Source organism: Marmota monax, unplaced genomic scaffold, assembly GCF_021218885.2.
Source record: "Marmota monax isolate L192 unplaced genomic scaffold, Marmota_monax_Labrador192_F-V1.1 WCK01_AAM20220418_F8-fsc00011, whole genome shotgun sequence".
NCBI classification, from domain to species: Eukaryota; Metazoa; Chordata; class Mammalia; order Rodentia; family Sciuridae; genus Marmota; species Marmota monax.
The window spans coordinates 24,922,619-24,947,046 of NW_026693082.1; the positions used below are offsets into that span (position 1 = coordinate 24,922,619).

General features: G+C 35.7%; 1 protein-coding gene across 2 annotated transcripts in view; it reads left to right on the top strand.

Annotated features, from left to right (window-relative positions):
• Vwa8 (von Willebrand factor A domain containing 8) overlaps positions 1 to 24,428 on the top strand; it is a 420,110-nt gene that overhangs the window by 155,587 nt on the left and 240,095 nt on the right. For both annotated transcript variants that reach the window (XM_058582605.1, XM_046454135.2), the window contains 3 exons: positions 3,673 to 3,841; positions 5,566 to 5,643; positions 10,735 to 10,850. In XM_058582605.1, the coding sequence (XP_058438588.1) occupies positions 3,673 to 3,841; positions 5,566 to 5,643; positions 10,735 to 10,850 (363 nt within the window). The remainder of the gene's footprint in view (positions 1 to 3,672; positions 3,842 to 5,565; positions 5,644 to 10,734; positions 10,851 to 24,428) is intronic.

A 24,428-nucleotide genomic window follows, 5' to 3' on the forward strand; every position in this document is an offset into this window, starting at 1 on the left:
ACTTCTAGGTTCTGAAATGGAACCATAAGTATAACAGCATGGAAGGCCAACTTAAAAATCTTTTTCCAGCCCATGATTGATGTCATTATAGAAACCTTCTGTATAATTCTTTCAAGTGCCTTAATATGTAAATTCAGAAAAAATATGCTATATAATGTCTTTCAAAAGATGGGAGCTTATCAGTGCCTTTTTTGTTTATTAAAATCTTTGTTGAGGTATCATTGACATGTCATAAACTTTATTTAAAGTGTACAGTTTGATAATTTTTGATATTTATATATACTTGCAAAACTATTGCCACAATCAAGATATTGAGTGCATATATAATCTCCAAAGTTTCTTTAGACCCCTGTGTAATCCCTCCCTCCTGCCCATTCTCATTGTCTTCTGCCATCCCCAGGGATCTTCTTCTGGTCACTATATATAGCTTGTATTTTCTAGGGTTTATGTAAATGGAATCACACAGTATATATTCTTTTTTGTCTGGTTTCTTTTATTCAACTTAATGATTTGTGATCATCCATTTTGTGTATCAGTAGTTTGCTCCGTTTTATTGCTGAGAAACATTATAAAGTATTTTAGTCTCTACAAACATTTATGCCGAGGATGGTAGCACACACCGACAATCACAGTGACTTAGGAGAATTGAAAGTTGGAGGCCAGTATGGACAACTTTCTTTCTTCCTTGTCTCAAAATTAGAAAATTAAGGGGCTGGGGTTTTAGCTCAGTGGTAGAATTCTTGCCTGGCATGTGTGAGGTGCTGGGTTCGATTCTCAACACCACGTATAAATAAATGAATAAAATAAACATACATCAACATCTAAAAAAATTTTTTTAAAAAGAAAAAAAAAAGAAAGATAACAAGGCTGGTAGTGTGGCTTAGGTGGTTGTGCCCCTAGGTTCAAACCCAGTACCAGAAAAAAAAAAAAATAAAGAAACACCTCTGTCTACAAACATATTGACCCCAATATTTCAAATGTTGACCCCAATATTTTATATCTTTAAAAATCCTTTTAAAATACATTTTTGCTTTTTAAATCTTTAATCCTTAGGAAATAATGCCCATGTGAAAGTAACCATCTTTTTTGTTTTATTTGTTGTTTTGTTTTTGTCATTGTTAAATTCTAGTAAAATTAAACCTAACTTTGATTTTAAATTTTCATGGTGCTTGTTTCCTTATTTTCAATTATGAACCAATTTCTTCAGCCTTAGTATTACCAGCGGTTTGTCACGTCACTCTGAAGTCCATGGTAAAACTTCTGCTCTCTAACTTTCAGACTTGGGGAATCTAACTTAGTTCAGAAATAACTCTCTATATAACCTATTTGTATGTAAGGAAGTTTTGTGGGGAGAGCCTAGAAAAACTAAAAGGTTCTTCTCATCCTGTTATTCAGTAGTTTGGTGGTTGTTTTTATTATCAGAATAGCCTTCTATGCCCAACACATCAGCTGTCTCAGAAATGCCCCCTCCAAATCTGGCCATCTTACTGAAGTACCTTGTGAGAATCAAAATTAAAGAGCAAGCCACAGACAGTAAATATCTCAGGCAATGGCTCTATCACCTTATTTAAATTCAGGCCACCTCCCTTGTTCTCATAGTACTTGCTTCCTAATCTCTTAGTTTAATGATATAAATTGGGCTTTCCTTTTTGCCTTGCCTGTTGGATTTCCTTTTTTTTTTTTGGCAGTACTGGGGATTGAACCCAAGATGTGCTCTACCAGCCCTTTCTTTATTTTATCTGGAGACAGGGTCCTCACAAAATTGCTGAGATTGGCCTCAAACTTGCAATCCTCCTACCTCAACCTCCTGAGTCTCTGGGATTATGTGTGCACAATACCATGCCTGGCTGCCTGTTGAATTTTGACTCTGTTTACTCCCTGATTTGCTATCCCTCACTGTCTTAGGTAAAAATCTACATCTACAGCTTTAATTTTGTGCATCCAAACCAGACTTTGTATCTCCCGTCTTTTTTTTTGTCCCCACTAGGAGTCAGAAGGATCAAGGATGTTATCTCTTGATGGGCCTTGAGGCAGAGTGATCTGAATTATAACAAACTACTTAGCTAAAATAGAAAATGAAATAACTTGCCTCTTTAGCTTTCTGATCTCAGGATGTCCCATGCCCATTTTCTGGTATATTACTAATTACTAGCAATCCTGAATTACCATGCTGCCCTCAGGACTTTCAGGCACTATCCATGTTGTTATCCTTCCCTGTTTTCCCTGAACAACTTTTTGGGACAGATCATTCCTCAGGCCCTGCTGGAACATCTTTTTTTTAGACCTAGATAAATGAAAGGATATCAGGTAGTTTTTATGAATCCATCCAGGTCTTCTATATGGCTATTTCTAAAATTGCTTTTCCCTGGTTTAAAAAATTATGCTCTCTAAAATTATTAGATGATTTATGTACTGTAAAATTACAGATCATGTAGTGAAGGACTTGGTAGACCACTGTATTGATATGACTTGCTCTTTTTTGAACTCTTCAAAGTACTTATCTGATTCTTTTCACATGTCCTACCTCCCAGTATTCTGGCAACCTAATCATTTAATTCAGGCACCAGTGAAATAGTTAATGTTGGAATATAGTTATATACTGATATTTTTATTTTTTCTGAAAATCTTGACAAGTATTTCACTTTTTACTTTTCCTCAGCATTAACTATATTACCCTCTAAAAGCAATATTTCTGATGGGTTTTTGAGTAGAATTGATGAAATCTGACAATATTTCCCACATGCTTAGATTGTAATAAGTGGTTTCCTATCGCTCATCTACAACCATCTCAACTTATTTCACTAGCCATGGGAAGTCTTATCTTTTTCTTCTATGTGTACTAAAATGTTTATATGCCTTCTCAATTTTCGTAAGAGAGATTTTTTATGAACATCACTTTAAAAATTGTAACATTTCTATAATGATGCCAAAAGAATAGATTATGTTAAGCTTTGGTTCTCTTTGCTTTTTTAAAAAACATTTTTTGGTGCATTATAATTATATATAATAGTGGGATTCATGCTTACATGTGCATAACATGCACACAATGTAACAATTTACTTTGGTCTTTTTCATTCCCCAGTATCTTCCCTTCCCTCCCTTTTTATTTTTCTTTACCTTTTTAAAACCTAAGTATTCTCTTGCTGATCTAAAGTTTAAATTTAATCTAACCTCCTTCAGCTGCTTTAATTTTTTGTATTTGAAAAAGTCTTCCTATCCTGAATCATGCTTCTTGGTCTTTCTGTGATTGACATAGAGTGGCCTCCTTGCAAGACAGAAGATTTTGAGGAGATTTTAAATAAAGAAAGAGAGTGTGTATGATTAATATAAATGTGATAAAGATAATTAATATGAACTAAATGGGATTTTAGTTTAAGGGACTTCAGGGAAAGTTTTTGAAGGTATAACAACATGTTACAAGCAGTGATTTGTGTTAGGACTGGAGTTTCGTAAATAGACATTGTACAACATTTATTAGTATTAGGTAATTATGTTATTTTTCTTAATCTTAGGATCTTGGGATACCCTGACTTTTTTTTTTTCTAAACTCATTCTTTGAGTAACAATTTGGACATTAATAGTATGATAGACTTATCATTGCCTACTTTCCAATTACCATGACCTAATCTCTAATGTGAAAGTTTATGTTTTCTTGTTATTTTTCCTTTTTAGATCCATTTTTCCTATACACCCTTCCTTCAGAATCATTGCCTTGGCAGAGCCCCCTGTTATTGGAAGCACAACACAGCAGTGGCTGGGACCAGAATTCTTGACCATGTTCTTTTTCCATTACATGAAACCCCTTGTCAAAAGTGAAGAAATACAAGTGATTAAGGAAATGGTAAGAGTAAGGCCAGTGATAGCCTAATGCCTATAGCTGTTCTCTTTCTAATGTACCCTAATACATGCTGGGGCAGAATGGGGCATTTTGTCTTTTCCTCCCCATTTATTTCCAAATATTTTCATATAATAGTATAAGTCAATGGTTCTTAACCTCTTAACATTTTTCAGAATTATTTGAAGGGTTCGATAAAACACAGATTTTTGAGCTCCATCTCTTGTTTTTTGAGTCAGTAGATTTGAATTGGTATGTGACAATTTGTATTTCTGACTAGTTTTCAGGTGATAGCTGATGCTACTGGTTTGAGGACCACACTTCTGAGAACCACAGGTGGAGGCCACCTTTCCCCTATCTTATGCAGAGTTTTGCAATTCCTTTCTGATTATATTCAGTCAGAAGTGACTATTTTAACTTCCTACTGAGAAAAGGCCAGATATATAGTTAGTTCCTTAGATTTTAGAGAAAGTACTAAGTAGTCCTGGTTCCCTCAGGACTATAATCTTATACTTACCTGCCTGGTCAATTGGTAGCTTCTGATATGTGGGTGATCCATTGTTGAAATGTTTGCCCTAACCAAGCATTGTGTTTACCACTTTGTAGTTCTAGAACTGTGCTATTCAATGTGATAGCATTAGCCACACTAAACAAAAAATTTTAAAGTCAGTTTCTTAGTCACCTTTCAAGTACTCAGTAGCTATGTGGGATGTGTTGACTACTGTATTAGCACAAATAAAGAAAATTTCCATCATCATAGAAACTTCTATTGGTGAGTGCTGTTTTAGATCATTAAACATGAACATTTTACATAAATGGATTCATTTCCTTTGAAATACCAGAATGAAATGGTTAATTTTAGGTATTGTGAACATGGTTGTGTACAAGGCTTTAGGGTTCAGCAACTTAACTCTTAAATGTCAAATCTACTACATATTAGCTTCTAGATCTTGGATAAATTAGTCACAGTTTCCTCACCTGAAAATGGGGATAATACTACATCTTACACCATAGGATTGATTTAAAGAATAAATAAGGTAAAGTATGTAAGGAATAGAATTAAAATTCTAAAAATTTCCATTTACTTAAGTGACCCAAAACACCCTGAGCAGTGTACTTTCAAAATAGTCATATTATGCCAATCATCACTGTAACATCATTTCTATTCCTTTTAAATTAAAAATTGAAAGTTGTTGATTAAATTCTTATAGTTTAAGATATTTAGTTACATTAAGGTTTATAATAGTTAAAAGCAATCAATGTCTTTTATTTGAGCAGCTGCTCTCCTGAATTGATCATGGCCCTCAAGTATGAGGATTAAAATTTTTTGAGAAAAAAGGATACCTTGAGCATTCTTTATACAATAGTATCTTATGTTACTTAGTAGACATATAGACACACACATATAAAGCAATTTGGTTTTAGTAATGAAAATGCCTAAATTAGAGCTTTCACAATGAAACTAACAAAACCAGAAATGAAAACATTTAATGGTTACACTATATGTCAGTTTTTAATTGCATTAATTGTTTTGTTTTATGCTGGTGATTAAATTGTATATGGAGAAGAGTAGCTTCACACTGACTCATGAACTATGTATGTAACTAATAATCATGTACTTTCTATAAATGTAATTCTAATATTATTTGCTAAGTAGTCATCATTTCTGGCCAATTGAACAGATAACCTAATTATTTTTTCTGATTTTCCTCAATTCTCTCATAAAATAGGTCCCAAATATTCCTCAGGAAGCCTTGAATAAATTGTTATCATTTACACACAAACTCAGAGAGACCCGGGATCCAACGGTAAGTCTGGGCTTTGCCAAAGGATTTTCTCTTGTTGACATGCTGTTGTTTTAAAATCTGTTGTTAAATTGGCAGTTTTAGCCTTTATCTTTGGTTTCTCCTGTACATATGTTTAACTATGATTTCAGTGATTTTAACATTTTTTTCCAGATCTTTGTGGCTCATGTAGAGGATGTAATTTTTTTACTTTATGGGAATATTTGGGGCTCTTGGGGTTCTACTTTGTTCCCTTCATCTCTTTCACTGAGCATCAGCATCTATTCTTATAGCTGTGTCCTGTTTCTAACCACACCCAACCCCTCTGTTTGTATTTCTATCCCAGGATGGCATGTTGGAAACATAAAGTACTATCACTTTCTAACTCTGTAACTCTGTGTTCTCATCTGTAAAATGGCAAAATTTCCATTTATCTCATAAGAAAGTTGCAGTGATTAAACATTAAAATTTATGTAAAGAATCTCCTCTTTAGTAACTGCCTAAAAAATGTCAGTTTCTTTACTTTTCAACTAGATAGCTTTGAGATTACTATAAATTATCTAGTACAACTAAGCTATCTTTCCCCTTGAAATTGTGTTCCCAATTTAATTTCCTTTAATAATCTACCAAATTACCCAAGTTAGAAAGCTTGACATTTTTAATTCATTGCATTTCTTATGTCTTCTTTTAATAGGAAAGTAAATCTCACCAATTTAGCATCTTTAAATGTCATATCTCTTCTTTGATCTAGTGTCAATAATTGTTCTCATATCAGATTTCACAGTCTTTCTCCTGGGATATTGGTATTTTCTCTCTACTGCTCTCTTTACCAACAATTCATTCATCAAGTGGTTGTCTGTTATTTTCCTATAGCTGTTATAACAAATTATCATAAGTTGTTGGTTTAAGAGCATAGAAATTTGTCTGGTGGACAACAAAATTTATAAATCAGTGTCATCCAAAATCAAAGCATCAACAGAGCTGTACCCTGGGAAGCTCCAGGGGAGAATATCTTCCTTGCTTGTTCTGGGTTTTGGTGGCTTCCAGCATCCCTTGACTTGTGACCTCATCATGTCAGTTCTGCCTCCATCTTTTTGTCACCTTGTCTGTGTATTTGTGCCAAATTTCCCTCTGTTTCCCTCTTACATAAGATTTCATTTAGGGCTCACCCAAATAATTATCTCCTTATTTCAAAATCCTATCCTATCTGCAAAGAAAACTGTCATAAAAAATGACGTTCACATATTCCAGAGATTATGATATGGATACCTTTGTGTGGAAGGGCTTAGGGTTGGGGACCCTGGACCATTTTCTAGATGTCACATGTTTCCTGTTAATTAACATCTAGGGCCTCATCTCCAACTTCTTTCCCCCCTACTCATTCTTCAGCTAGCTGTATTGATCTCTTTGCTATTCCATGAACACAGTATACCTGCCTCAAAGCCTTTGCTACTTGGCATTTCCTCTGCCCATGTGTCTCTTTCCCAGATGGCTGCACATTTACTCCTTCACACCTTTCAAATTCTCTCAGGTGTTACTTTTTAAATGTCATATTCTCTCAGGTGTCATTTTTAAAATAAAGCTTTCTTAAATTTCTTCTCTATTTTATTCCTATCTCTCTTTCTACCTTAAGGTTTTTCAGAGGACTTATATGACCTTTGGACACAATAGACATGTTTTAGTCACTTATTTTTTGTTCTCTGTTTTCCCTCACTTGGATTTTTATCCCCAGCAGCATTTGCTTTTGTTTGTTTTGTTCCCTGTGGTATTTCCAGAATCTTGAACTTCGCCTGCAACACAGTAGGTATTCAACAGGTATCTGTTACATAAATGAATGAATGAGTCTTCTTTATTGTCCTTGGAATGAACTTTCTCAATCCATTTATGGAGTTCTTCCCTTTCTTTAAAAGTGTTAAGAGATTCATTCTCTTTGCCCACAGATTAAAGACAACCCCTTTTTCCCAGTCTCATTTCCTACAATCTCTTTTGAAGCTCCCTCAGCTCTGTTCACACATGGCTTCTTCCTGTTGTTTTTTTTTGTTTGTTTGTTTGTTTGTTTGTTTTGACTCTACCACTAGTCTGCTCTGTATTATGTCTGAAATATGCTTTATTCCCATCCACTTGTCCCTCAGATTCCTTATTCTCTCAGGTCTCTCATCCTCCTTAGGCAGAAGTAACCTCTATCTCTCATCTGCTTTCATGACACTTGGTGTATACTTCTGATATTGAGACATTGCCATTGTATTAAACTTTATTTTTATATCCCCAATTAATATTTGAACTTTTTGAGTCTGAGTCTTGTTCATTCTTTTATTCTTATTTCCCAGGCTGGTTGGTACCTGGCACATAGTAGACACTTAAATCTTTGATGAATGAATGAATCAATGAATTTGTTAAGTAATTACTTGTTAGCTGTACACCCTTACATTTTTCTCTTGACTTGTGATCTCATCTGTTAAGTTTTAGGAAAGAAATAATTCTTTAGGAGAAAGAAAGGTTATTTTAATAAGTTCTGATAAGATCTTTTATATTTTTAAGCTGGGTACTAATAATCATGTTAATAATATAAAACCCTTTTTGGTGTGTTTTTAAATTGCATAATCATGGTAACTAATGCTTCTCATTCTCATCCTATTTTCTACAGATAAAACTGTAGTTAGAAATTTGTTATTATAAATGTTAAATACATTAGGAATTTTAAATTAAAGTATACTCTCAATTTTTAATCAAAAATATGACAACAGAAATTACTAGTCTCTCTATTCAACACTTAAATGGCTCAACAGATAGCTTAGTTCTGATTTTTTTCAACACTGTATATTATTGCAAAACATTTTGGTTCCATCAACTGAAGGAGTTATTATTCTTCAAATTCATGAGAAATCCTCACTGAACACTAGAATTAAATGTGAAGTCTGAACTCAGTGTTATGCTTAGAATGAGATTAAAATGTTGTATCCTAGAAAGTTACCTGAGGGTTTAATAAGACTCTTGTCATCAGAAGCCTCTGTTGGGAGTTTAAACTTTTTTCTTGATTAAAATAGGAAAATTTCATCGTGCTAGATATTAAGGATAGGGATTTCTAAGTTATTTCTAGCCTCTGATACTTTCAGCCATACTGGCTGAATCTTATCCTTAGTTCCTCTCAGTTGGAAAGTCCTTTGAGATACTTGTTGCATCCTTTCTCTTCATGTTTGCTGCCATAATTGGACTATAGGATTTTGTCTTTTCATAGGCAGATTAATGAAGTAACTTTCTGTTTCCTGATTGTAGTCTCTCTGTCCTTCAACTACTTTACATATGGCTGCTGATTTAAGTCGGGAATTAAGCCAGATAATTTGATTCTAAAATCAGGGTACTCCTTTGCACAAAGTTCCCTTTCGTTTAGGAATAAGGTCAAACTCCTCAGAGTGTCACCCACAGGTCTTTGATATTTGAGAATAAGCCTTTCAGCAGGGCTCTATATTAGAGCTGTGCTGGTGTCCTCACAGCTTACATGAATTTGTGTTCCATTTGCTTTCATGCCTTTGTTGTAGCAGTTCTCCAGCCTAATGGAACATTTTAAGCCACTGTAGCGGTTGTCAACTGTTCCACTTATTTTAGCATTAAATTACATGCTATTTTGAATTGAAATTTATGGTTTCTTATCTTTAAATATTGTCTCTATGTCTAGAATGCAAATTTATTGAAAACAAGGATGCACCAAATGTTTGCTTGTGAATGAGTTCTTTGAAATTTAGAACATGTTGTTTAATAAAGGATATGTACTAATAACAGTAGATCAATATCTTATGAAGCTGAAGTTCATGAGGAAGGAAATAGTCAATAAATTTTTCTTCTTTGGGACTTACAGAGATGACCTTAGGTGAAATGTTTGAACAAGAAAATGAATGTGAAATGTGTCTTTGGCTTTCTCCCCTTATCTATTTTGAACCCTTTGTTAATTTTATAGAATCTCCTTTATTAGGCACTTTGAGCCATGTTAGTGCTCCTGTCACCTACTACATTTCACTCTTATCTTTGGTGTGCCCTCCCAAAGGTCCAGTTGCTTCAAAAATCCTTCTCTGGTTTTCAGTGGAAACCACTGTTTTCCTAACATTGCCGATCTGAGTTGAGAATTAGGCCATTAACAATCTGGCTCATTAAAATTATGGTAATGTCTCATCCCTTTCATCTATTTGATTTTTTTTCATTGTGAAGAAGGTAACTATTTTAATGATCTCTGCCACCTGTTGAGCACTCATATTTTTCAGACCTGTACTAAGTGCTTCAAAATCTTTTTCTAATGTAATTCTCAAAACAACCTTAAAGGTAAGTGTATTATCATTGCCATTTCAAAAATGAGGAAACTGAGGCTTGGAAAGTTTAAATAATTTTGTGAAGTTCATACAGTTAATGAAGATTCTGACTTATCAAACTCAAAGCCTATAAACTTTATCATGATATTATGGTATCTGCCAAGAGAATTTCAAGTTCAAGTCAGCAAATGTTTATTGAGCACTTACCATGTTCTAGGTTCAACAGGAACAACTCTGTGAGTGGAATCTGAGAAAGTAAGAAAAGAAAAAGAAATTATTCTGACAGTAGAGGGGAAGGATTTCAAACATCAAGCTGCCACACAAGATAACAAACTGATTTACACATCTATGGTCAGCACCCTAAAATATTCCACAACTCCTTTTCTCTGGTTCAGAAACAAGAGATTTCCTTAAAGTTCTAGGAATTTTTAGAATACCTTAACAAATTAGGGGAAAAAAAGAGAAACAAATAGTCATTTGTACATAGGAATTATTTTTAAGACAGGTATGACCTATGTTGTATAATACCCTTCACCTATTCACTCTCCTCCACCCCAATATGTGAATATAGTACTTAGCACAATTAAAATAACTTGAATTGAATTGATACTTTTTATATTGAAAAAAATTGCCTTTACAGATATTTAAAATGCAAGTTGGTTTGTTTATTTTTATTTCTAATTCATTAACAGTGCATATTTAATTTAAAGTTGGCCTTATCCTTCAGGAGTAATGAATTCTGCTGTGATACCCATTTAAAGGTTATTTAATAAGTTGAAGCAGGTCTCTTAACAGACTTTCCTTACCTTTTTGATAGGCACAGTCCTTGGCAGCATCAGTTTCTACTCGACAATTGTTGCGGATTTCTCGTCGGCTGTCACAGTATCCTAATGAAAATCTTCACAATGCTATTACAAAAGCTTGTCTTTCCAGGTAACCATACTCTTCTTTCACACTGACTTCAAGTCTTTGGATCTTTGCTAAAACACAACATAAATTTAATTGATAGTCTACATTCACAGGTTCATAAAAAGTATTGGTCTGAATATATGAATATTTCAGCCTAGTCATCAGTCATTAGAATTTACTTAGTATAATATATTATGTTATTTGGGCATGAAAACAATTACAAGGCGGGGGGTGTAGCTCAATGGCAGAGTATAAGCTTAGCAGGTATGAAGCCCTGGTTTTAGTTCCTAGCACCAAAAAATAAAATAAAATAAAATAATAATAATAATACAAAATTTTAAACAATTTTTTTATATTTGTTTTTTAGTAGTAGTTGAACAAAATACCTTTATTTTAATGTGGTGCTGAGGATCAAACCCAGGGCCTTACACATGCTAGGTGAGTGTTCCACCAGTGAACCACAACCCCAGCCCCAAATTTTAAACAATTTTAAGAAGTATTTTACATATGAGAAAACTGAGTCACTTGCTCAGATCACGGAGTAGAGGTCTGAGACTTGAATGCTGGTTCATAGGTCTTCAGAGCTAGGGGTTTTGTGCATTTTACTTATCACCTTGCAAATTTGCCTTGGAATTTTCTATGCTTGTTAGTACTGCCCTCTTCTCTAATTTTAACAAAACTAAGATGTTTTAAGTCTACACTAATAGTTTTCATACCAATGGGGAATGATTATAAAACATTGACTTATAGAATTTTCTTACAGAATCACCTTTTCATGAAACCATTTTAAAAGAGTAATAAAAAAAGATTAAGAACAATCCCAGTTAACATAAAATATCTTCTTGAATACAAATCTTATTCTTTTAAGTTGATATTAGGTCTTGTTTAATTTTTTTCCTTTTTTATGTTAACTCACATAAAATATTTTTGAAATATTAAAAAATGGTTTATTAGATACTATATTATTTACCAAATATATTTTCACAGTAAGTCCAATACTAGGTATGATCAGGAAGCATCTTTTTTTATACCTACAATATGTTTGAGTCATCCTGTAAGCAGATTGGTTTGTGCTCACTGTCTCAGTAGGTACATCATGAAAATGTTAATTTATGCCACTTATATCCCTGTATTAAAGGGCTCAAATTCATTATTAGGGTCTCTCAACAGCTGCCCACACTGACAAGATGAGCTGGGTTCAAAATAGCTAGCTGCAACATTAAGCTAAGAAAATGGCAAGAAATCACACAACACAGAAGTAGATTTCATGTCGAGGGTAGGATGTCTCTGCAACCTTAGGGTCAGCATCCACCCTGAGGAGCACTGGAAAGAGAGCGTGTACCAGGAATCTATTTTTATGGGTGGGCGACCCACAAAGGAGATCCAATGGAATGTTTTTCACCAAATAAGGCAGGGGATAATGTTTCAAAGGTGAAGTCTTGCTTTGTGATGTCTTGTGGTCAGCAGATTGATTGACATCTTGGCAAATCACACCCATCTCAGGTGCTGTGTGGGATCATAGGCAGAACAGAGGAAAGGCACACTTACAGCCCAATCAGTGCACAGCGCCAGACCTGTGATAGTTCCACCATTTGACCCAGCTATCCCTCTCCTCGGTCTATACCCAAAGGACTTAAAAACAGCATACTACAGGGACACGGCCACATCAATGTTTATAGCAGCACAATTCACAATAGCTAAACTGTGGAACCAACCTAGATGCCCGTCAGTAGATGAATGGATAAAGAAAATGTGGTATATATACACAATGGAATATTACTCAGTAATAAAAGAGAATAAAATCATGACATTTGCAGGAAAATGGATGGATTTGGAGAATAGAATGCTAAGTTAGCCAATCCCCCAAAACCAAATGCCAAATGTTTTCTCTGATATAAGGAGGGTGACTCATAGTGGGGTTGGGAGGGGAAGCATGGGAAGATTAGACAAACTCTAGATAGAGCAAAGGAGAGGGAGAAGAAGAGAAGGAGTAAGGGGTGTAAGAAAAAGATGATGGAATGAGATAAACATCATTAACCTAAGTATGTATGTATATACATAAAGACATGAATGGTGTGAATATACTTTGTATACAACAATATAAAGCAGGGGATAATATTTCAAAGGTGGAGTCTTGCTTTGTGATGTCTTGTGGTCAGCAGATTGATTGACATCTTGGCAAATCACACCCATCTCAGGTGCGGTGTGGGATCACAGGCAGAACAGAAGAAAGGAGCACTTATAGCCCAATCAGCGCACAGCACCAGACCTGTTATAGCTCCAGTGCACATAGTTCACACATAAAATTAAAAAACAAAAACAAACAAACAAAAAAACAATCCCAGTAGGCCCAGAGTGTTTTTTTAGACCCTTTTCATATGTTCTAATATTTTCATCCTTCAAATTTTATTCCTGTGATTTTTATGATAGTTATGCATATTGTCCATTATTCCTTGATTAGAGGAATTAAAAAAGAATCAATCTATTTATGGCTTAGGATAATATGAAATGGTCCTTTGTAACTCTTTAATGTAATAGACAATTTTTCTTTTAGTTAAATTAAACTCCTTAATGTTGCAACTTGAATTTGTTTTTCCTGTGGCGTATCCAGCTAAACTGAGACTCTCCAGTGACTTTAGAGTGATTTTTTGAGACATAACAAAAATGACTCCTTTCCTTTAACTAGAATATGAGATTTCCAACGAAAATTTGAAAAAAGTCTTCAGTCACCTATTTTTGAGTTATAAACTGAAGAAAATATAGATAGTTTAATTACCTAAACAATATTTTGTCTTAGGTAGGATTTGTTATAAATATGAGATAATAGAAGTTGACACTGAGTACTAAGCAGTGTAAACAACTTTGAAGCTCAAGGAAAAACAGTAGTATGAATATGTTAGAATGAACTAGCCACACCTCCAAAATTCTATGACCTGTAAGATATAGGTGGGCAATCAAATCAACTTTCGGTTTCCTCTGTTTAAAAAAATACAAGAGTAAATACAGTAATGAAAACTGGTTTAGTAAATAAACAATAGTGATCAAAATTTGGAGAACTAATATCAACTATCTTAAAGCATCTGAGAGAGCTGAATATAGCTCAGTGGTAGAGCTTTGAGCCTAGCGTACACAAATCTCTGAGTTCAATTTCCAGTACTGTCAAAAATAAATAAATAAAATAAAGCATCTGAGGATGTTGATAATTGGCAAAATTTAACTTATTACTAATAGTCATACAGTCTACATAGAAAATGTGAGAAAATTTTTAATAAAGGTGAGAAAGAATTAAGGAATTGACTTTCATCAGATGTTTTATTTGGATAGATATTTGAGAAAACATTAGAAGAAGTAATTTCAGAGTGATTCCATATTTTTCCTTTTATATGAGAGAGAAAACTTCAAGGATCTTTTTTAAAACACTAATATTTTTAAAACATGTTGAATTAAAAGAGTTTAGAAGCCATTGAAAAACATAAGCAAGATAAACTGAGGTAAATAGTCTCTGTTCACTCTGCCGAATTAGAAATTGTGAAAAACTATAATAAAAAAAATAATTTTTTTCTTATTTAAACTTGAAAGGAAGAAAATATCACAATTCAGGTATAAGAAATGAAGTAAGCTTGAGGTTGCCATGGGACCTAGCAATTCTGTTCCTGGATTTTTAGCCAAGAGAAATTTTAAAATGTCCATACAAAAACTTGTACATATATGTTCCTAGCAATATTATTCGTATTGGCTGAAAAGTGGAAATACACAGTAGATTGAATTGGACATAACTTTCCTATGTTCACATATGAATATACGTTCAGTGTAACTCCATATCATGTACAACTTACAAAAATGGGAAGTTATATTCCATGTACATATGATATGTCAAAATACTTTCTATTGTCATGTAAAACTAAAAAGAACAAATTTTAAAAAAGAATATTGAGGAAAGAAATAGGTAAATATATGGGAAATTTAAATGTATTATGAAAAGTAAAGAAAATGAATACTAATAATATAGGGAAATTTTTATGGGAAATTTAAATATATTATGAAAAGTAAAGAAATAAAAATGAATACTAATAATATAGGGTAATTTTTTATGGGAAATTTAAATATATTATGAAAAATAAAGAAATAAAAATGAATATTAATAATATAGGGAAATTTTTAACAACAAGGTGAAACCAATAGTAAACAAGAGACTATAGAAACTGGAAAAAGATGAATATCTTAGTTCTATTTTCTTTTTTAAAAATATCTTTATTTTATTTGTTTATTTTTATGTGGTGCTGAGGATTGAACCCAGACCCTTGTGATGTACTAGGCGAGCACACTACTGCTGAGCCACAACCCCAGCCCTTAGTTCTATTTTTTTTTTTTAATTTTTTTTATTGGTTGTTCAAAACATTATAAAGCTCTTGACATATCATATTTCATACATTAGATTCAAGTTGGTTATGAACTCCCAATTTTACCCCAAATACAGATTGCAGAATCACATCGGTTACACATCCACATTTTTACATAATGCCCTATTAGTAACTGTTGTATTCTGCTACCTTTCCTATCCTCTACCATCCCCCCTCCCTCCCCTCCCATCTTCTCTCTCTACCCCATCCACTGTGATTCATATCTCTCCTTGTTTATTTTCCCATTCCCCTCACAACCTCTTATATGTAATTTTGTATAACAATGAGGGTCTCCCTCCATTACCATGCAATTTCCCTTTTCTCTCCCTTTCCATCCCACCTCATGTATCTGTTTAATGTTAATCTTTTCTTCCTGCTCTTCCTCCCTGCTCTGTTCTTAGTTGCTCTCATTATATCAAAGAAGACATTTGGTATTTGTTTTTTAGGGATTGGCTAGCTTCACTAAGCATAATCTGCTCTAGTGCCATCCATTTCCCTGCAAATTCTATGATTTTGTCATTTTTTAGTGCTGCGTAATACTCCATGGTGTATAAATGCCACATTTTTTTTATCCATTCATCTATTGAAGGGCATCTGGGTTGGTTCCACAGTCTAGCAATTGTGAATTGTGCTGCTATGAACATCGATGTAGCAGTATCCCTGTAGTACGCTCTTTTAAGGTCTTCAGGGAAAAGTCCAAGAAGGGCAATAGCTGGGTCAAATGGTGGTTCCATTCCCAGCTTTCCCAGGAGTCTCCATACTGTTTTCCAGATTGGCCGCACCAGTTTGCAGTCCCACCAGCAATGTACAAGAGTACCCTTTTCCCCACATCCTCTCCAGCACTTGTTGTTGTTTGACTTCATAATGGCTGCCAATCTTACTGGAGTGAGATGGTATCTTAGGGTGGTTTTGATTTGCATTTCTCTGACTGCTAGAGATGGTGAGCATTTTTTCATGTACTTGTTGATTGATTGTATGTCCTCCTCTGAGAAGTGTCTGTTCAGGTCTTTGGCCCATTTGTTGATTGGGTTATTTGTTTTCTTATTGTTTAATTTTTTGAGTTCTTTGTATACTCTGGATATTAGGGCTCTATCTGAAGTGTGAGGAGTAAAAATTTGTTCCCATGATGTAGGCTCCCTATTTACCTCTTTTATTGTTTCTCTTGCTGAGAGAAAACTTTTCAGTTTAAGTAAGTCCCATTTGTTGATTTTTGTTATCAACTTTTGTGCTATGGGTGTCCTATTAAGGAATTTGGAGCCCGACCCTACAATATGTAGATCGGAGCCAACTTTTTCTTCTATCAGACGCAGAGTCTCTGATTTGATATCTAGCTCCTTGATCCACTTTGAGTTAACTTTTGTGCATGGCGAGAGGAGGGGATTCAGTTTCATTTTGTTGCATATGGATTTCCAGTTTTCCCAGCACCATTTGTTGAAGATGCTATCCTCCCTCCATTGCATGCTTTTAGCTCCTTTATCAAATATAAGATAGTTGTAGCTTTGTGGATTAGTCTCTGTGTCCTCTATTCTGTACCATTGGTCCACCCTCCTGTTTTGGTACCAGTACCATGCTGTTTTTGTTACTATTGCTCTGTAATATAGTTTTAAGTCTGGTATCGCTATACCGCCTGATTCACACTTCCTGCTTAGAATTGCTTTTGCTATTCTGGGTCTTTTATTTTTCCATATGAATTTCATGATTGCTTTATCCATTTCTACAAGAAATGCCATTGGGATTTTGATTGGCATTGCATTAAACCTATAGAGAACTTTTGGTAATATCGCCATTTTGATGATGTTAGTTCTGCCTATCCATGAACAGGGTATATTTTTCCATCTTCTAAGATCTTCTTCTACTTCTCTTTTTAGGGTTTTGTAGTTTTCATTATATAAATCTTTCACCTCTTTTGTTAGGTTGATTCCCAAGTATTTTATTTTTTTTGAGGATATTGTGAATGGAGTGTTTTTCCTCATTTCCGTTTCAGAAGTTTTGTCGCTGATATACAGAAATGCCTTTGATTTATGCGTGTTGATTTTATATCCTGCCACTTTGCTGAATTCATTTATTAGTTCTAGTAGTTTTTTTGTAGACCCTTTTGGGTCTTCTAGGTATAGAATCATGTCATCTGCAAATAGTGATAATTTAAGTTCTTCCTTTCCTATTTTTATGCCTTTAATTTCTTTCGTCTGTCTAATTGCTCTGGCCAGTGTTTCGAGAACTATATTGAATAGAAGTGGTGATAGAGGGCATCCCTGTCTTGTTCCAGATTTTAGGGGGAATGCCTTCAATTTTTCTCCATTGAGAATGATGCTAGCCTGAGGCTTAGCATAGATAGCTTTTACAATGTCGAGGTAAGTTCCTGTTATCCCTAGTTTTTCTAATGTTTTGAACATAAAGGGATGCTGTACTTTGTCGAATGCTTTTTCTGCGTCTATTGAGATGATCATATGGTTCTTATTTTTAAGTCTATTGATGTGGTGAATAACATTTATTGATTTCCGTATATTGAACCATCCTTGCATCCCAGGGATGAATCCTACTTGATCATGGTGCACAATTTTTTTGATGTGCCTTTGTATCCGATTCTCCAGAATTTTATTGAGGATTTTTGCATCTATGTTCATCAGAGATATTGGTCTGTAGTTTTCTTTCTTTGAGGTGTCTTTGTCTGGTTTCGGAATCGGTGATGTTGGCCTCATAGAATGAATTTGGCAGAGCTCCTTCTTTTTCTATTTCCTGAAATAACTTGAAAAGTATTGGTATTAATTCTTCCTTAAAGGTTTTGTAAAACTCCGCTGTATACCCATCCGGTCCTGGGCTTTTCTTGGTTGGAAGTCTTTTGATTGCTTCTTCTATTTCATCTATTGTTATTGGTCTGTTTAAGTTGTGAGTATCCTCCTGACTCAGTCTGGGCAAATCATATGACTTAAGGAATTTATCAATGTCTTCACTATCTTCTATTTTATTGGAATATAGGTTTTCAAAATAATTTCTAATTGTCTTCTGTATTTCTGTAGTGTCTGTTGTGATATTGCCTTTTTCATCCCGTATGTTAGTGATTTGAGTTCTCTCTCTTCTTCTCTTCGTTAGCATGGCTAAGGGTCTGTCGATCTTATTTATTTTTTCAAAGAACCAACTTTTAGTTTTGTTAATTTTTTCAATAGTTTCTTTTGTTTCAATTTCATTGATTTCCGCTCTGATTTTAATTATTTCTTGCCTTCTGCTACATTTGCTATTGTTTTGCTCTTCCTTTTCTAGGGCTTTGAGATGAAGTGTGAGCTCATTTATTTGTTGGTTTTTCCTTTTTTTGAGGAATGACCTCCAAGCGATGAATTTCCCTCTTAAAACTGCTTTCATTGTGTCCCATAGATTCCGATATGTTGTGTCTGTATTTTCATTTATCTCTAAGAATTTTTTGATTTCTTCCTTTATGTCTTCTGTAACCCATTGATCATTCAGTAACATATTGTTCATTTTCCATGTGATGTAGGATTTTTCCTTCCGTCTTTTATCATTGATTTCCAGTTTCATTCCATTATGATCAGATAAAATGCATGGTATTATCTCCACCCCTGTATATTTACTGAGGGTTGCCCTATGGCATAATATATGGTCTATTTTTGAGGAGAATCCATGTGCTGCTGAGAAAAAAGTATATCCACTTGATGATGGTTGGTATATTCTATATATGTCAGTTAAGTCTAGGTTGTTGATTGTGATATTGAGTTCTATAGTTTCTTTATTCAGCTTTTGTTTGGAGGATCTGTCCAATTGTGAGAGAGGTGTGTTGAAGTCACCCATAATTATTGTGTTGTGGTCTATTTGATTCTTGAACTTGAGGAGAATTTGTTTTATGAACGTCGCAGCACCATTATTTGGTGCATAAATATTGATAATTGTTATGTCTTGTTGGTGAATGGTTCCTTTTAACAGTATATAATGTCCTTCCTTATCCCTTTTGATTAATTTAGTCTTGAAGTCAATTTTATTCGATATGAGGATGGCCACCCCTGCTTGCTTATGAGGACCGTGTGCATGGTATATTTTTTCCCAACCTTTCACCTTCAGCCTGTGTATGTCTTTTCCAATCAGATGTGTCTCCTGGAGGCAGCATATTGTTGGATTTGTTTTTTTAATCCATGTTACCAGCCTATGTCGCTTTATTGGAGAGTTTAATCCATTAATGTTTAGAGTTACTATTGATATATGGTTTGTACTTCCAGCCATGTTTATTTATTTATCTTCTTTTTTTTTTTTTAATTTAGTTTGTTTCTCCATGGTTAGCTTTCCCCCCGCCCTCTGTCTTTATAGAGGCACTTCCCACTGATGGTTTTGGTTATTGTTTTTCATTTCTTCCTCGTGTAGTGTTTTGCTCAAGATGCTTTGCAATGCTGGTTTTCTGGCTGCAAATTCTTTTAGCTTTTGTTTATCATGAAAGATTTTTATTTCGTTATCATACCTGAAGCTTAATTTTGCTGGATACAGAATTCTTGGTTGGCATGCATTGTCTTTCAGTGTTTGAAATACGTTGTTCCAGGATCTTCTCGCTTTCAGCGTCTGTGATGAAAAATCCGTTGTTAACCTTATTGGTTTACCCCTGAATGTAATCTGCCTCCTTTCTCTTGTAGCTTTTAGTATTTTCTCTTTGTTCTGCATATTGGATATCTTCATAACAATGTGTCTTGGCGTTGGTCTACTGTGATTTTGTGTGCTCGGTGTCCTTTATGCATCTACAATTTGTATATCCGTTTCCTTTTTTATTTCTGGAAAGTTTTCTGTAATTATTTCTTTCAGCAGGTTACTCATTCCCTTGGTTTGAATCTCTGTACCTTCTTCTATCCCGATGACTCGTAGGTTTGGTTTCTTTATGTTATCCCATATCTCTTGGATGTTTTTCTCGTGGTTTTTAACCAGCCTTTCTGAGTTGGCTAGGCTCTTTTCAAGATGATATATTTTGTCTTCATTATCTGATGTTCTGGCTTCTACTTGCTCCACTCTGTTAGTGATACTCTCAATTGAGTTTTTAATTTGGTTTATCGTTTCCTTCATTTCTAGAATTATTGTTTGGTTTTTTTTTATAATCTCAATCTCCTGATAAAGATGCTTAACTTCTTCTTTTATCTGTCTATGTAATTCATTTTCAAAGTGTTCTTTCACTGTTTGGATTTGCTGTCTCGTATCTTCTTTAAGGTTCCATTCCATCTGTCTAAGGTATTCCTTGAGTTCTTTATATGACCATTTTTCTGCTGACTCTAGGTCCTCCTGAATATTTAGGCTGTCCTTCATTGTTTGTACTCCTTTTCTTCCTTGCTTTTTTATGCTGCTCATGTTACTTCTTGTTCTGTTTGACTGCTGAGTTACTGTTTACTCTTATAGATTTATTTGATGCTTGAGAGGAAAGATATTAGAAGGGAAGGGAAGAAGTCACTAAAGAGAATGAGAGTAGGCAGGTAGAATTCAAGGAAGGGGGAATAAGAAGATTGAAAAGAAATGAAAAGACAAAAGAAACAAGAATAACAAAGATTAGATAATAAAGAAAGAAAGAAAAGACGAAAAAAAAAATTTTAACAAAAATAATAGTGATAATAAAAAATGAAAATTAAAATTAAAAAAAATAATAATAATAAAATAAAAAAAAATTAAAAAAATAGAAACATTGAAAAAAAAATTAAAGAACAACAACAAATAAAAATTGAAAATGAAAGAAAAAGAAGAAAAAAAAGAAAAAAAAAGAAAAAGAAAAGAAAAAAGAATGATAATAATAATAATAATAAATGCAGTCCTAGAGTTCTATTAACTTCTCTTCCAGTAGGTGGAGCTGTGCCCACTGGGCCAAGCTTCTCCTCTCAATAGGTGGGAACCATTCACTGTGCAGCAGCTCTTTCTCCTAGACTGGGCCGGTCTCTAATCCTGAGTGTCTAGGGCCTTGTCAGGTGTTTCCTCAAGCCAGGCCGTGCTCACCTGTGGCGCTCACCACAATACTGGCTACACGCCAGGTCTGCTGCTCCTGGGAGCCCTGTTTTCATGCACACCTGGGCTCACTCTCCCTGTTTGCCTCTCTCAGACCCTAAGTTTGTAGAGCTTGGGGCTGAGATCCCCCAGCGAATTTGCTTGCCCTCCTGTATCCACGCCCCTGGTAGCTGGTACAAGAGCCCTCAGTTGTCAGCACTGGTGGGAGCGGTAGCCGGGAGTTCCGCGCCGCGAGTCCCGCGCCACTCCTGATTCCCTCGGTCTGGTTATTGCGTTCACAGGAGAGCTGGGAGTGGCCCTTAAGGTTTCCCCGCTGTGTGGAGAGAGATGGCTAGGGGATTACACACCTGTCGCGCTGGTTTCACTGCAGTTATCTCCTCCGCCCGTGACGCCATTTCTCTGCCATGGTGATATCCCATGCAAATGGTGACCGTTTGTTCCCTTTGCCGGATGACCAATGCAACGGGTGGGTCCTGACTGTCTCTCCCAATCCCCGTTTCAGTCCTGTGGCCACTGCCTATGAAGGCTCGGTTGGCTTTTACCTCTGTAAGTTCCTAAGGGCCGGCCAATTATTTCAGCGGGATCGTTAGTGCTGAGTCACACGAAGCAGGCGAACCGGAGCTTAATTGCCTCCGATTCGGGCTCTGTGTGTGTGTTCTGAGGGGCCCAGCCTGTACACCCCAGATCCACGTCAGCTCAGCATTGCCTAGTGATCCTGAGCAAACAGCATTTAGACAGTTTACGGCTCCCTATGCCCGCGCAGTTGAAGATGTCAGAGACTTGATCTCTCTGCGCCTGCCACCATGTTACATCTCCTCAGTGATATTCATGTTGCCCTTACAGCTTCCTGGTATAAGCAAGTTCTTGGGATTATACAAACTGCTGCTTCTGTTTCCAGTCCAGATTTCTAGAAATGAAACTCTGGGCCGCGCTGACGAGCGTCCGCGCTTGTCTGCGACCGTAGCAGAGCCGCCCTGGCGAGCGTCCGCGCTTGTCTGCGACCGTAGCAGAGCCGCCCTGGCCTCCGCAGCTCTTCAGCCCGGTGCCAGGCCCCAGGGGCCCAAGCGGCTACCGCCGCGGCTCTCCGTCCCCCTCCTCCGGAGCACGGGTCGCCTGGCAGGGGGGTGCAGAACGACCCCAGAGCAGGCTCTGCCCGAAGGTGCAGCGGCGAACAGGCCACAGAGACGCTCGAGGCTGCAGTCCAGCCTTCGGAGGACAGGGCTCGGCACGCAGCCCAGCTCCAACCTCTAGGTGCGGCTGCCGGACAGTGTATACAGAGCCATCAAGACAGCAAGCAGAAAGCAAATGGCGGCTCCCGCGGAGTGGATTTTCGGCACAGAAACCACAGCCCCGCCAGCAATCCCAATCCACAAACTCTCCCTGTATAAAAAATATTCAAAAAAAAAAAAAAAGGCGGGGCGCACTGAGCTTTCTTTGCCTCGGGTACTTACAATCCACTGCTGATTACACATTCAGCTTCTCCGCCCGGAGCGAAGCGAAAGAGGAAGCAGATGGGAGCAAAGCGCCCGCGGCTCTGAGCAGCCAAGCGTCTCTTTTTCGATTTCTTTGTTCTTCCTGCTCCTTGGCAAAGTGGTCCACTACAGATTAACGGTGAAAGGAGCTTTAACAGACTGTGCGAAATCTCTATTAAAGCCGCTGCTTTGAGCACCACGCTCAGCACTTCAGCAACCCCCGTACGCAGCGGCCATCTTCAGCACCGACAATCCTTAGTTCTATTTTTTAGGAAGAGAATAGAAGTATCAAATCACTTGGTAGTTGGTAATTCAAGTATGCATGCATAAATTTTGGGTAACCACAAAAAAGTATGGAAATGGATCTTATGGGATTAGAATGAACAAACAGAGAAAAACTGATATCAATACAACATAGGTAGAAATGAAAGAAAAAAATCAGCATAAAAAATAAACATGAGATAATGTTTAAAGTTAAACAATTTCTTCCTTCGTCCTCCCTACCTTCCTTCTTTCCTCCTGCACTGGGTGGCGGGGAAGGGGTTTGAATCCATGGGTGTTCTGCCACTGAGCCACATCCCCAGCCGTTTTTATTTTTAATTTTGAGACAGGGTCTTACTGTATTGCCAGGCTGTATTCCTACTTGAGCCTCCCAAGTAGCTTTGGATTACAGGTATTCCCAGCTAGAAGTTAGCACAAATTCATTGTTGGAGATTAGGGTATTGACATGTGAATTTTAGAAGGGACAAAAATGTTCAGTTATAGCAAAAAGATGATGTTATTTCTGAGGTTTTCTCTTTTCACTTAGCTTTTATTAAAATGTACCTGTTTTTGATTTATCTAAAATGTATGTTACACTTCTAAAACTTATGAAAAATTCAGAATTATCTCAAGAATGTGAAGAAGGTCCAAAATTTTATTCTTACTTCACTGTTAAAACATATTATTGAGAAAAGATAATATTTTGATAAAGAAAAAGTATTTCATAAAATCAAATAGCCAAATCCAAAATGAAACCAAAGCAAAACCAAACATCACTTAGTAAACCAGGCTTATTTTTAGTAAATCATGAATAGTTGGGAAAGTCTTTAATCTGATAAAGAATATGTACCAGAAATTTATAGCTGATTCTTTTGGCAAAACACTTGGCACGTTTTCTTTAGAATTAGAAACAGAGCAAGAATATCATCTTTCTATATTTTTAGTATGTGCATTTGCCAAGGATTATATCATTGACTACACAAAAAAATCCAAAGATAATACATGTAAATTATTTCAACAAATAGAGTTTAGTGAAGCTACTTATGTGCTGTACTCAGTAACATTCCTGTACTCTAGCACCTATGAATAAATCTAGTCATTGAGCATGTAATGCTTCTATGGAGAAAAGTACAAATTTTTATTGAAATTTACAAAAGAGGACTTAAAAGGGAAGCTATACCTACATGAAAGGAAGGATTCATTAGTTTAAAACTGTTTTCCCCAGAACTGAAATACAGATATAATTTAATGAAAATCCCACAAGGTTATAGTGCATTTGAAAAGCTTTGATCTCAAAGTTGACATGTAAGAATCAAATTCCAAAAACAGTGTAGGAAATTTCGAAGATTTGAGCAGGGTATACTTACTCTATCAAATATCAAGATCCATTGTTAAACCGTATTCTTCATATTTATTTTGTATTCGTGTAAGGCAAGACAAATAGACTATTAGAATAAAGTAGGAAAAGATGTTTTACAAGATTTATAGTCAAGAAAGTA